Here is a 13,073-nt window from a genome sequence, read left to right as displayed (position 1 = left end):
TGGATTCTACGCATCAAAATTAATAAGAATAAGTCTTTTCCCGAGAAATTTTGGTGTAGTCGATTTTTGGTAAAAAAAGAAGGTTGTACACTGCCTTTTTTTTTGGCCCGAAGAAAAAATTGTCTCAGATCGACCCGGAAAAAATGTTTCTTATAGAATGTAGCCTGTAGAATCCATAATTTCAAACAGTTCCATGATTGGGCTACTAGTTCAAAAGTTACAGCCCTTTGAATTTTCTTTCGAAATTGGTTTCTAGTGTATAACTGTTGATTCAGAAGTCTGATCGAAAAAGTACGAATTATTTTGGATTCTACGCATCAAAATTAATAAGAATAAGTCTTTTCCCGAGAAATTTTGGTGTAGTCGATTTTTGGTAAAAAAGGAAGGTTGTACACTGCCTTTTTTTTTGGTGCGAAAAAAATTGTCTCAGATCGACCCGGAAAAAAATTTTTCTTATAGAATGTAGCCTGTAGAATCCATAATTTCAAACAGTTCCATGATTGGGCTACTAGTTCAAAAGTTACAGCCCTTTGAATTTTCTTTCGAAATTGGTTTCTAGTCCATAACTTTTGATTGAGAAGTCTAATCGAAAAAGTACGTATTGTTTTGGATTCTACGCACTAAAATTAATAAGAAAATGTGTTTTCCCGAGAAATTTTGGAGTAGTCGATTTTTGGTGAAAAAGGAAGGTTAAGTATTCAAATACTATGCGAAGTATTCGAATACTTCTCAAAGTATTCAAATACCTTGCAAAGTATTCGAATACTAAATATTTGTGAAAGAATTTGAGTTACAAAGACAAGCACTGCTTCCATAAAAGTATTTAATCACTAAGGTATTTGAATACTTTAAAGGATTTGAATACTAAAAGGTATTTACAAAATCGAATACTGTCCAGCTTTGCCAATACGTATGCTGAAGATTAGTTCACCCTCATTACAAACTCAAAATTAGAAGGGCAATGCCTTTAACCATATTTCAACATACGCGCAGATTGAATTTCGCACTCCACACAAACAAGAGTTCAATCAATTCGTCCTCGACTGAATACATTTTTCTTTATTTATTTTAACAACTAAACCCACAAATTTAGTGTAACGTTCCCTTCTCTTTTTCCTCAGATAGATAATTTCGTTACACTTGAATTTAGACAGCCAGCATACGGAAAATCCTCTTTGACTAAACTTTTGACCGGAAAATCTCCTTTTGCTTCTTATTTCGCCCATTTTTAAATGTAATATTTTTGGGAAACTAGCTAGAAATTCGAGTTTCAAAAGTATGCCGGGAGAAAAATGAATTTCCGCTATTGTAAAGAAGTGTTTGCGGCAACTTAACTGTTTCTAGACCAGATTCCTTCAAAAACTACCCATTCTAACTGAATTAATGACTATACCCACAAAATGGCGAATTGCTAATACAGATGGACTAATTGAATCGTTAATTCGTGGCTTAAATCCCTGTCAACGAATCAAACAAATCACATCTTTTTAAAATATGGCAAATTTGCAGTTTCCACCCTACTGCATGGTATCACGCTGATAGTGTATTTGTAACTAACTAGCCGTTAATGCTTTGTTTATGTATAAACATTTTTAAAACCTGAATAATTAGTGGTAACTTTCTGAACACTAATTAAGTAATAAACATTAACTAATATTGAATCTACACATGTCATCCCTAAAGTTGTATCATAGAGTAAAAGCAATGGTTGTATACACGTTGGCTATCATTTTCAATTTTTGGCCCTTTTATTTGAAGTGAATGTGGTGCGAATTTATACTGCGGTTCCTCGAGAGCATTTCCGGCTTCTCTGGAGTGTTTTCTTCATTTATAACATGTAACCAGAGACTTATGGCAAGTCTCTGCATGTAAAAAATTTGAGCCATGATGTTAACTCATAGTTAACACAAGAGATACTTCCAAAGCTGCGGTAGTGAGAAACTGTGAGTGAATTAATTATGAGCAGTTCTTTTTATGAGGTCACGATTTTCAGTTTTGGGTGAATTTTTGCCCTAGGTTGGTGTAAATTAAACTTATGATGACAATTAAATTAACACATTATTGCAAAAATTTTAAAAAATAAAATTTTTTACGCAATAGATTGCTTTTTGAGGTATTCACTGCAAGTTAACTATATATAAATACCAACAGTTAGATATGGCAACAGTTTTTATTGGAACACTCTTGGGGTGCAAGCAGCCGACGTAATTGTCCCCACCTACTTACGGAGGTCAAAAATCTGTCAATAAATAATTAATTACCAGAATAAGATTTTTGGTCCTTTATGAAGAACATTATAACTCAACATGGATTTTTGAATTATCTTTGGCCTATATTGTGTTGTAAATTACACAAAATACGATGTCAACGACTGATTTTCGAATTCATGGGAGCCCCCTCCAAGATAGGCGGCGGCACCCCCTTGGGAATTATCCACCCCGTAACTGATGATTGGGTAGTTTCTTTATGAGCATTTTTGTTGTAACTTGCGATCCAAAGTGAATCAGATGCGTGATAGCTGCTATGGTAAAAAAATACAACATGACTGAAATGACAATATTGAAATTGGTTTCATTGAAATTAACAAAACAGAAATGGAAAGTTAAGAATTTTAATACTGTAAAGTATATTTAAAAAGGTGAGAGAATTACTTATCGCTTATCGGTTCAACCAGACGTGCCGGGCCGTTCTTTTTTGAATGCATGAGTGTACGGAACGGGTAGGGTGGGTATTTTGAAGGCAGTTTCAAATGTAGCATTTGAGAGAACAGTTCGTGTTGTACATAATTTAAATATCGTCTGCAAATTGATTTCTCTTCTGTTAATAATAATTGTTCGCGTATACGTTTAATTATAAAGTGCGATATGGGCCATAGGTGACCTCATCAAATATCTACTGGTTTTCCCGCCTCAATCACAAGTAAGATTTTTTTATACGTGCACATAATCTTTTTAACAAATTTATGAGCAAATTTAATTATGAAGGGAAATCGAAAATAACATCACTCGCTTTTTACCTCTTCTCTTAACGCTTTAGCCCCAGCCCCTTAAATTTTAAGCTCCATACTAGAGCAAGTGACATATAGAGTGTGTGATGTTCTCTGATTTGGTGGTATAATTTCCATAATTAAGCAAAACATTTTCTCTTGATTTAAAATGCGCTTAGAGGGTTGTTCGGACGATCATTATGCCTGAACAATAAAGGATTTTCCAATAACGATATGTTTGCTGACCTAAGGTATTATATTACTCAAAAACGAAGCTATGACTATAGGTAGATAGAGAGTAGATTTCTCTAATGCTAAACTATTTTCAAAGAGGTCTAATTGCGCTTTTACTTAAAAGAACTATATTTATTTTGATTTGACTGCCATTTAATTTGTATGGCGTCTTTACCCCAACTATCTTGAAACGAGCTCAAAAATTTTAATTGATGGTGAATCAAATAGTCGTGGGTACAATCTTTCTTAATCAACAGGTAGGTAAGTAACGGACTACCTCTAAACTTGAATTTACACAGTAGGCACTGCAACAGTCGGCGGGATGGATGGTACGGTAACTCGAGCGCTACCATGAGATTGGGAAACCCCGCTTCCGGAATGGTCTCGGGAGCCTCAGCTAATCAGACTTAAGAAAAGGCAATTCCAGGGAATGGGCTGTTTGTCATTATCGAATCATCTAAAACAGAATTACGGCACACGAAAATGGTAACGATTTCCAAAAGCAAGAACGGAAGCGCAACTTAACTAACGGTATGTAACGAAAACAAAACAATTAAAAGAAAGCAGCCCCCATTAACGGAATGAAAATATCAAGCGCTTATTACCTTGATATAGTACAAAAAAAATTGAACACTATGACACAAAAACCCAAAACGGAAAAAGATCGCCCTAAATAGTGCCGCTACCATAAAATCCCAAAAGAACTCTGACTTTCCAGCCGAGCCGCGTACTCGGGTGATAACTTTCAAAAAATTAAAATTTTAATTAATTACACGATTTCCTGTTATCCTAAAAATCTGGGACCCAATTAACGGAGCCGAAATCCCAAAATGTTAATTTTTCCCCTGCTTCCCTATACCGAGGGCTGTCGGATGCTATAAAAATAATTTACATATTTCTACGGGAACAATTAGAAACTTTCACAATTATGGTCGGCGGCTAGTTTTCCTTATCAGCGGTTAAAACTGCTCTACAAACTAAAACATTACTTTTCTCTTCAACATATTTCTTACTGCTAATAGTACCTTAAATGTATACATATGTGAGCCAAGGCTATATATACTTTTAAAAAACCATGTCAGTGCATGGAATAAATGGTTATTGGCAACCAACTCTACCTGTAATAAAATCCCGAAGGTGTACAAAAGTGAGATGAGCGATTGGCAATGTTTTTTCTAATCACCTCACCATGCACTTTGCCGAACGCGTATTGAATTCCCTTTGGGCTTATTTTAAAACGGGAAGCGTCGAGGGAACTCTCAATAAGCTCGAATAAAAAGGTAAAAAGCATAAAATAACGTACGCTTTCCAACCGTCGCGAAGCAGCTCTAACAGCAGCTTCCTTTTTTGCGTTGTCTGCCGTATTTATTTAATGAAACACTCCCAAACAAAAAAAGTGCTGCTTCCTGTAATTAGAAATAATGCGCCAATTACAAATAAGAGAAAACTCAGACTGCAAAATGAACGCGTTTCCACTTCTTTCTCTCGAGATACACGAATATGCACTGTTTTATCTGCGCCAGATGTGCATTTTCGTAACAATTAATTAACTTTCGCCTGGCATTAAAAATTCTTGTCGTAAATGGCCAGATGTTGCTACGTTTTATTTTGCAATCACATTGTACATTTAAATAAACATATTTAAATAAAAATATTCAACTACAACAATTCTAAAATGGGAAAATAACATTACAGAAATACAAACTCAAATGAAATAAACCAATTGTGTTCTTATTCTTAAATTATCCCCCGATTTACGTTAATAGATGAAATATTTCTCATACACAGATAAAGTTGTGCAAAAATTGGATCCCCTTAGGCATATTGAACGCCCCAATTTCTAAAAGTATTTGAAATTCCAAGAATTCAACTCTTTCTACAAATAAGGCTTTGGATTTTGTCTTTGACGCCCTTCCATTGGTTTGAGGTATTGGATTTAACAAATTGGGGTTTAATTCATGTGCAAAGGAATAGAATTCATTTTTTAGTTTGCACGATTTCTTTTCAATTGAGTTCGTCTTCTTAATTCGATTTGAAAATGCTTCAATCCAATGGAAGTTTGAGCTTAAGAAGACACAAAAATCTCAGTAGATGCATACCGGATGAAGAAAACAAAGCAAAATTTAATTTTGTTAAAACTGTTTAACGTGTGATTTAAAACTCTCATTGGACACTTTTCTGTTAGTAAATTTAAAACCAATTTGCACCAATTACTTTCTTGGCTGTTAATTACATCAGAGCTTAATTGAATTAATGTGTTGCATAGGAATAATCCGCCCCTTCAGTTATACGTTGAGTAATTCATACACAAAAAAAAAATGGCGGATTGTTAATAGCGGCGGGCATTAATGAATTTATTTGTTACTCAGTTGTAAACGTTGATTAACAAGACAAAACGCAAACGGGTAAACGTCATGTTTAAACGCTACTGACTTGTAAAACTGACAGCAGACTTGTAAAACTGACAGCAGACCTGTAAAAATTTTACAAGTTAGTAATCTAGTAATTTCATTGGCCAGAATTAATGCGAAGTCTCTGTTACATGGATCACATGATATTTTAGACATTTCTTCAAGATCAATTTAAGAACTAATTATTTACGTTTACAAATGAGTAACAAATAAAATATTGTACATTATACGCCAGGTAATAGTTTTTACTGGCTCTAGGAGATGACAGGCTCGCCTGACGGCTCGCCAGTCAACTTCTCCTATCGCCAGTAAAAACTCACTTACCTGGCTAATAATGTAAAATACTATTTCATTGCTAGTTATTTTCCTTCCACCATTATTAAACAGCTTTTGGGGATGTGGCTGAATTTCAATTTTGCTAAACTAGCATTTTCTCACAGCTTGATTCCCAATTAGCTTAGTTGCAAAAGTAGCCAAATCTCATTTACAGAGTGTAATTCAATACCGTTGTGGATTAATAAAGCGATCATGTGGCTAGAGCAAAATGATTGTTTACATTTTATTTTATGAATTTGAATTCCTGTCTAAGGATTTTAACTTCTTTCTATAAAGGATTTAATTACACTGAAAAAGCTTCGAGCTAGGTGTGGAAAGATCAAGCCAGATATTTTGGACGCCTCTGTAGGACAGCCATAGGCGTCCAAAGTCTCTGGCCTACCAAATAAAACTACTGAACCAAGTTCTCTTTCTTTGGACTACACACCAGCATACCAATTACTTTCAGCTCTAAAGCTTTCGCAATGGAGCTTAATTAAAAAGTTAGGATCTTATACTCCAAATATCAAGTACTTAAACATTCGGAAATCTTTTGATTAACATTTTGATTTCAATTTTTAATATGATCTACACTGTATACGCAATCCTTTGACACAAATTGGGCAGTACCATACCATTGTATACATATTTATTAGTATACAATGAAAGTACTAACACTGTAAAAAAACCTAAACAAAGTATGAAATGATAGCATCGGCAACGTTGTGTTCACTACTCTGTGGTAAATACCTAACCTAATTTTAAAGTACCTACAGGTACTAAGTCTATCACAACAATAACCACAGCTACTATTATTAATCTAATTAAAGATAATTATACAAGAGATATGCTTAATTATCTTAAATGATAAATTGAGCCTTAGAGAATTATGACTCAACGTCTAAAAATGAATTACAAAACATACGCATATATCACCTATTCATAAAAATAAATCACTATAGTCTTCTTTGCCTAAAATGGAATAAAAATGTCTTGAAGAAAGAAGGGATTTTCTTTCAGTGAACTTTTCGAATATGGCATCTTCAATGTATAGGTATTAACAAAAATGCTGTTTTGTACAATTTCGCCAATATCGTTATTACAGTAAAGTGGACGAGTATGGATTCGAAAGGCCGGAATCTTTCGATTATAAACAGTACGGAAACTTTCTCTCGCAATACATTGGGGTTTTAGCCAAACGCGCGAAAAGATGGGAGGATCTCAAGCCAACAGATAGATTTAAGAAGACATCTACGCTAAAGCGATTTGTACGTAAGGGGGTACCAAGCAGTGAGCGTGAGGCGGTTTGGATGTCAATTTCGGGTGCACAAGAGATGCAAAACGAGTCAATGGTGCAGTACAGCTCTTTGAAGAAATACATGGAGAATACGACGATAACAGAAATGATAAAAATTGATATACCACGCACATTCCCAGACAACATATACTTTGCGAATGACAGCATTCTTCCCGAGCAGCTGTTTAACATTCTTGCAACTTTCGCGCATCACAATAAAGAAGTGGGTTACTGCCAAGGTTTGAATTATATAGCCGGCCTACTGTTACTAGTAACAAAAAGCGAAGAATCTTCCTTCTGGCTGCTAAAGGTACTAGTCGAGCAAATTTTACCAAAGTATTATATTAGAAGTATGTCAGGGTTATTGATCGATCTTGACGTATTAGACGAATTCGTTCAAAAAAATGAGCCTGCCTTACACAGACATATCACAAGAGTTGGTATGCCATGGGCTGTTGCGAGTACCAAATGGTTCATTTGTTTATATGCCGAGGTACTGCCGACTGAAACGGTTCTAAGAATATGGGACTGCATCTTCTATGAAGGTTCAAAGGTGATCTTTCGAGTTGCGTTGACCTTAATTAAAATTCACCGGCAACAAATATTGGAGGCCAGAGATTTGGGTGAAATGGTCGAGTGCTTTAGAAAAATGGGGCAAAATATTAACGTCGTTAACTGTCATCAGTTTATGATTGTATGTTGATTAATCATTGGTTGTTTAATCGTGTCATCTTCTTTTAGGAAGTTTTTAAAACCCCAAGTTCATTCTCAAACCGCTACTTGGAAAAAGTTCGTGAGAAACACTCAGCTTTACGAAGTACCTAATGCTGCTCTCTCTCTGTCAACTCTAGTCTTGTTTTTAAGAATTATTTATTTTAATAATGTGTAATTTACAATTTTTCATTAAGAATGCTTTTCTAAAAAATCCTTTGCTTCGTTAATTTTTGACGCAATGTACGGTGATCCTCCACGATCCGGATGATTAACTGCCATCACTTTTTTAAAAGCGTCTCGAATTTTCGCCTTGTTCGCCGTTGGACTTACACCTGTAACAATTTCAAACTTGGTAATCAGTCTAATTAAATGTCACACAGACCTAATATTAAAGCGGCTTCTCTCCTATTCATTTTCGGATCAAACCCACCCTTATAATACTTAGAAGAGGCATCGAATTTGGGTAACGTTTTCATAGCTTCGTTGAATGTTTTTGTTACATTGGGCATTTGTCTCATAACTTGCCGACCAATGAATCCTACTGCTGCTAATCCGAGTCCTGCGAGTATTAAGCTAGAAGACTGGAATTTGTTGTTATTAATAATATCGATTTATTTTTATGCTTACCATGCCTAGTTGATTAATTTTTACATAACATCTAATTACATTTATTATTATTACGCAAAATTTAGGTTAGGTTGTTCTTAACCTTCAGAAGTTTGATTCACAATACAAAAAGTTTGACTGGTGTATACAAACACGTCACAATTCGTTGTATACAAAGTGAACCATCTAAATTTGACAAGAAATGCTTTCGCGGAACTGGCAGCGAGCAGTCCAGCAGCAAGATCAAATTAAGGCATTACATGTATACTTCGGTCGCAACCGACTGGGAATTCGTTAAACAAGATTAATACCCATGTTTTTGAAATCAATAAAATGTCCTGAAACCTTTTGAAATATTCACAATTTCCCCACCTATTTCTAACTGCTTACCTAGGCATTTCCTTTTAAATACCATCGGTATATAATGATTTGTTTTAAAATTTTGACAATATTTTACCCAAACACCAAGACATTATTATTTCTCAAAATTTCATTGTTCCTGATAGCAATACCCGATTAAACGTAAAAGGGGCTGCAATATGATAACAAAATATGGTTCCATTCATTAACTTCTATAACAAAAAGAGAATGCCCCATTGTTATTTCTTTTAATACTCAACAGTTGTCCAAAGAAATCGAGTCAATAAATTTGATACAATAGGTATTCGGCAATGAATTTGGTGAAAGCACCCATTGGGTTATTGTAAACCTGTCTTTTGCGCTAACACAAACATAACCAAAAAATAATCTACATAACCTTCATTTTTCGAAATTTTTGAGATGTTATTCAAGCGCAATTTATTTATTATTTCAAAATTACCAATCGTTAAAACTCGTAGTTGGTCTTCTAAAAGCATAAACGCTTTCTGCAATTTATTTGGTTCGTTTAATTGCGATACTAAACCAGCTTTTTTGAGCTGTAAATTTTCAGACTTGAGCAGAGGAGAATTTGACTCTTACAGAAAAGAGACTAATATTCCGTCATTAGAAGTCGAACATTTAAACGAAATTTCCAATTTGCGTGAACGTATTAACATACCGGTCCAGGAATGGCTCCTGTTTCCTAGCTTGTTAAAGGAAAATGCCAGGCATTTGGAGGAGTGTTATCTGCAACTGAAGGAAGGAGGATTTGAACGTATAGACGCGCGAATTTTAGCTAAGTCAGTTTGTACTGGAGTTAGTTTTAATTGTAACGATGGTGTTAGTTATAGGAGATTGGTGCAGAAATCTATTCGTCTTCTCAAAGCTGGTGGTTATCTTTCTGCACATGTTAGTGTAACTGAATCATTTCTGAAACATCTCAATCACAAGTTGTCTATTGAAAATTTAAGTGAGGAAAGCACCTTTCATTTCGTCTATCGAACTGTTTTAACACACTGCCTAAGTATATCAGAATTTGTACCAAATGTACATTCACAGTTTGCTTTTAGTGTCGAGGTTTAACACAACGCAAAGCGTAATTGAGAAATTTTTTAGAATGTACCCGATAGTTAAAATCAAAAGCTTCCAAACACACTTGGAAAACTTTCAACTTGCGGATAAACTCAATTTTCCAACTGACGATATATTTCAATGCGGTTTTCTGTTAAGTACACACCCCAAAAACACATACCGATTGCTGCGGGAGGTGCCAACTTTAGCAGGCATGGATATACATGAAGCGATCAGGTTAAAACCGCGACTATTACGTATACCTTCGAAGAAGATTAAGGAAATTTACAGATGCCTTCGAGTAGGTCCTCATTTAACAGTCATTGTTTATTTCTCAGGAAGCAAACATTGCAGATGATGTGATACAGCACCACCTTAGCATATTCTTTTTAAGTCCAAATACTGTCGCATTGCGGATAAAAGACGCTCGCAGCATTCCCGAATTTAATTTCTTTATCAACGATCCTAACTTTCTCAGGCTAATCATCAACTTTGGGGAAACAAGATCAAGAATAGCGTATCTTAAAGAAATGAAGATAAAGTGCACGTCACTCTCCGTACTTTGTAAGACTAATGTATTAATTTGAACTCTTTCTAAGCAAATTTAGTTAGGCTACAAACCAGAGCAGTTCATTGCGTTTCTGCAACAAGGCCTTAATATGCACCGTCACGAGGAGGTTACAAAGTTTATTCAACAGTTACTCGGAAGTCATAGTCGACGAATTGGTGTTAATTTAAAGAAGCACGTTCACCATCGATGTGTTAACTTAAGCCGTATAGAAGATAATTACGAGTACTTGCGGGAATTGAATTTCAGTAGGGAAGCTATTATAAATGCAATTCCGGTGCTTTTGTATTCACGGTATTTAAATTCCCAACGGTAGTAACTGTATAACTATTGGATCTTGTAGGGGCAAAGTAAAGGCAGCCTATGAAAGTGCCCGTGATTACCTGAAAGGTGACGGAACTGAAATAGAGCACTTAAATTTGATATTATATTTTATGGAACGTGAACATCATTTTACGGGAAATGGTATTTGGAATCATACCGAAAATGCGTAACTTATTGAGGCTGTAGTTAATAAAAGATTTTAATGCTTGGTTTAGTTTATTTATTTATAGTAGGGAAAAAGGCTGGGGGTTGTTTGGATAATGACAACAAGAAGTCATAGATTTCCAACACAGCACGAAAGATATAGGTAACTTTGGCAAAGATCTTTAATAAAATAATGATCGATAGCACTTTGATAGTTGTGTCCTAGTTAAGATAAATGGTAGCGTAAATGAACTTTAATATTTGGAGTGGAATCACACTAGACATTTAAAAATTTGAGCGCCATAGCATTGTAACTGTAAAATATGCCACTTGAGGGCGCTTCTCATAATGTTCCTTATTGGTTGCAGTCTGATTTAATGGACTGCGCGTGCTAATGCTAACCGCGAATACTGCAGGTGAGCGACAGGGGCAAACTAAGCAAGCGTGATAGACAGAGAGAGTGAGCTCGCCTCTTAGTTTGCCCCCTTTGGCTCGCTGCTCATTTGCAGTAGCCGCGCTTAGCATTGGCACGCGCAGTCCATTTCTATATGTCGATGCAACGGACGAGTGCGGGAACGTCGACCGAACTAGATTGTTCAGTTACAGGAAGTAAAAGTTTTTAATAACGACTTCATTTTTCACTCAACGAACGATTTTCATTTTTTTTTTAATATATAGGTACGTTTTATAATATTTATTACAAAAATAAGAAAATGGAGAAAGATTTTCGAAATAAATGTTGAAATATGCTTTCAGAAGGGACTTTCTTTCATAGTCTAAGGAAATATGCACTATAAAACGATGGTTCCAGTTGAGTGGTAAATGCAAATATAGGTACCCAATGGTGGCACGACTTTATTAACAAAAATGACATCTTTGCGCCGGTATGGCGGCTATCGGGGCCCGTCGCTGCGGTATGGCAGGTTGATTTTCGCGAATGACTGGTTGAGGACTTGATGCTCATAAAAAAATACTTTACTAATACATTTTTGCTCTAAAATAATTTGGGGAGCCAATAATTGCATGTTATGAATTTTACATTGAAATCCCTATGACGCGTTACGCAAGTCACCACCCTGTATAATTCGCATATTTTCCGCGCTATATTACTACTTCGAAATAAAAAAATGAGTTATTTCGGTCCACCCTAATAGGTATATCTACTTGGATGTAGGTGGAAGATCACTTTATTGTTTCGTGTATATTGTTAGGAGGTGTCAGATTTGTCTTCATGTGTTACCGATGGGTAAACCACTGAGCAAAAATGTGTACACCAGAATTCCAAGAGTGCAAAGTAATTCCAGAATTCCAAAAAATTCCATGAGACTTCCAAAAAACTGCCAAAACTGCAAAAGAATTCCATTGCATTCCAAAAAATTCCATAAAGAATTCCAAAGAATTTCAGTCACCTTCAAAAATAAATTATGCTCCTTGTAAAACGTATAAGGTACGTCAACACATTCGTATCCATTCGATTATACCATTGAATAATAAATCTTTATTCAATGATTATACCTAGTAAAGAGCAGTGGCGTACGTAGAAATGTATTCGGGGGTGAGGGGGAGGGGGGGTAAAAAATAGAAATTGGGTTGCAGGTTGCTGATGCTGGTAGTCATTTATCTATTTATTATTGTACAGGCGAAAAAGATTAGATTAGAACGGTATTTTATTTCTTACTGCTGACAGGCCCCTTTATTGCTTTTGCTTTAATTAGTCAACGAAAACTTTGAATAATAAGTATATTTATGGGCAAAAAACCAATTTCGACAAAAAATTCAAAGGGCTGTAACTTTTGAACTAGTAGCCCAATCTTGGAACTGTTTGAAATTATGGATTGTACAGGCCACATTCTATAAGAAATTTTTTTTCCCCGGGTCGATCTGAAACAATTTTTTTTCTGGGCAAAAAAAAAGGGAGTTATTACCTTCCTTTTTTACCAAAAATCGACTGCACCAAAATTTCTCAGGAAAAAACTTTTTCTTATTAATTTGGGTGCGTAGAATCCAAAACGATTCGTACTTTTTCGATTAGACGTCTCAATC

At 35.3% G+C, this 13,073-nt stretch overlaps 4 protein-coding genes across 5 annotated transcripts in view; 3 read left to right on the top strand and 1 right to left on the bottom strand.

Annotated features, from left to right (window-relative positions):
* Nucleotides 1-2,780: 2,780 nt before the first annotated feature.
* LOC116172839 (probable multidrug resistance-associated protein lethal(2)03659) overlaps nt 2,781-13,073 on the top strand; it is a 48,011-nt gene continuing 37,718 nt past the window's right edge. The window contains exons 1-2 of the mRNA XM_031490138.1: nt 2,781-2,919; nt 3,520-3,751. The gene's annotated coding sequence lies outside the window, so the exon portion shown is untranslated. The remainder of the gene's footprint in view (nt 2,920-3,519; nt 3,752-13,073) is intronic.
* Nucleotides 6,725-8,170, top strand: LOC116172842 (growth hormone-regulated TBC protein 1-A-like). Its single transcript, XM_031490144.1, has 3 exons — nt 6,725-7,000; nt 7,052-7,937; nt 7,985-8,170. Exons 1-3 carry the CDS (start codon nt 6,981-6,983, stop codon nt 8,066-8,068), a joined length of 990 nt encoding a protein of 329 aa, XP_031346004.1. The 5' UTR covers nt 6,725-6,980; the 3' UTR covers nt 8,069-8,170.
* LOC116172843 (mitochondrial import inner membrane translocase subunit TIM14-like) lies at nt 8,097-8,721 on the bottom strand. The gene is made up of 3 exons (XM_031490145.1): nt 8,585-8,721; nt 8,340-8,538; nt 8,097-8,289 (listed from the first exon to the last, which is right to left on the bottom strand). The coding sequence occupies exons 1-3, from the start codon at nt 8,585-8,587 to the stop codon at nt 8,147-8,149; spliced, it is 345 nt and encodes a 114-aa protein (XP_031346005.1). The 5' UTR covers nt 8,588-8,721; the 3' UTR covers nt 8,097-8,146.
* On the top strand, nt 9,129-11,095 carry LOC116172840 (transcription termination factor 5, mitochondrial-like). Of its 2 annotated transcripts, none has more exons than XM_031490143.1 (7): nt 9,129-9,443; nt 9,495-9,723; nt 9,775-9,947; nt 9,994-10,295; nt 10,333-10,558; nt 10,607-10,856; nt 10,906-11,095. In XM_031490143.1, the coding sequence occupies exons 1-7, from the start codon at nt 9,344-9,346 to the stop codon at nt 11,054-11,056; spliced, it is 1,431 nt and encodes a 476-aa protein (XP_031346003.1). In that variant the 5' UTR covers nt 9,129-9,343; the 3' UTR covers nt 11,057-11,095. The 2 variants fall into 2 exon arrangements, with proteins under 2 accessions (XP_031346003.1, XP_031346002.1); XM_031490142.1 differs by having other exon boundaries at nt 9,275-9,443; nt 9,769-9,947.

This window comes from Photinus pyralis, unplaced genomic scaffold (assembly GCF_008802855.1).
Source record: "Photinus pyralis isolate 1611_PpyrPB1 unplaced genomic scaffold, Ppyr1.3 Ppyr1.4_LG5, whole genome shotgun sequence".
NCBI classification, from domain to species: domain Eukaryota; kingdom Metazoa; phylum Arthropoda; class Insecta; order Coleoptera; family Lampyridae; genus Photinus; species Photinus pyralis.
The sequence above is the reverse complement of the archived record's forward strand: the minus strand, read 5'-3'. Positions and strand labels throughout refer to the sequence as shown.

What these genes read in the sequence shown, in the direction of transcription:
- LOC116172842 (XM_031490144.1), top strand. Translation starts at nt 6,981, where the DNA reads ATGGCATCTTCAATGTATAG. An exon ending in ATGGCATCTTCAATGTATAG is followed by an intron (nt 7,001 to 7,051) that starts GTATTAACAAAA and finishes TCGTTATTACAG; the next exon opens with TAAAGTGGACGAGTATGGAT. An exon ending in ACTGTCATCAGTTTATGATT is followed by an intron (nt 7,938 to 7,984) that starts GTATGTTGATTA and finishes ATCTTCTTTTAG; the next exon opens with GAAGTTTTTAAAACCCCAAG.
- LOC116172843 (XM_031490145.1), bottom strand. An exon ending in AGAAGCCGCTTTAATATTAG is followed by an intron (nt 8,290 to 8,339) that starts GTCTGTGTGACA and finishes AAATTGTTACAG; the next exon opens with GTGTAAGTCCAACGGCGAAC.
- LOC116172840 (XM_031490142.1), top strand. Translation starts at nt 9,344, where the DNA reads ATGTTATTCAAGCGCAATTTATTTATTATTTCAAAATTACCAATCGTT. An exon ending in GACGCGCGAATTTTAGCTAA is followed by an intron (nt 9,724 to 9,768) that starts GTCAGTTTGTAC and finishes CGATGGTGTTAG; the next exon opens with TTATAGGAGATTGGTGCAGA. An exon ending in CACGTCACTCTCCGTACTTT is followed by an intron (nt 10,559 to 10,606) that starts GTAAGACTAATG and finishes AAATTTAGTTAG; the next exon opens with GCTACAAACCAGAGCAGTTC.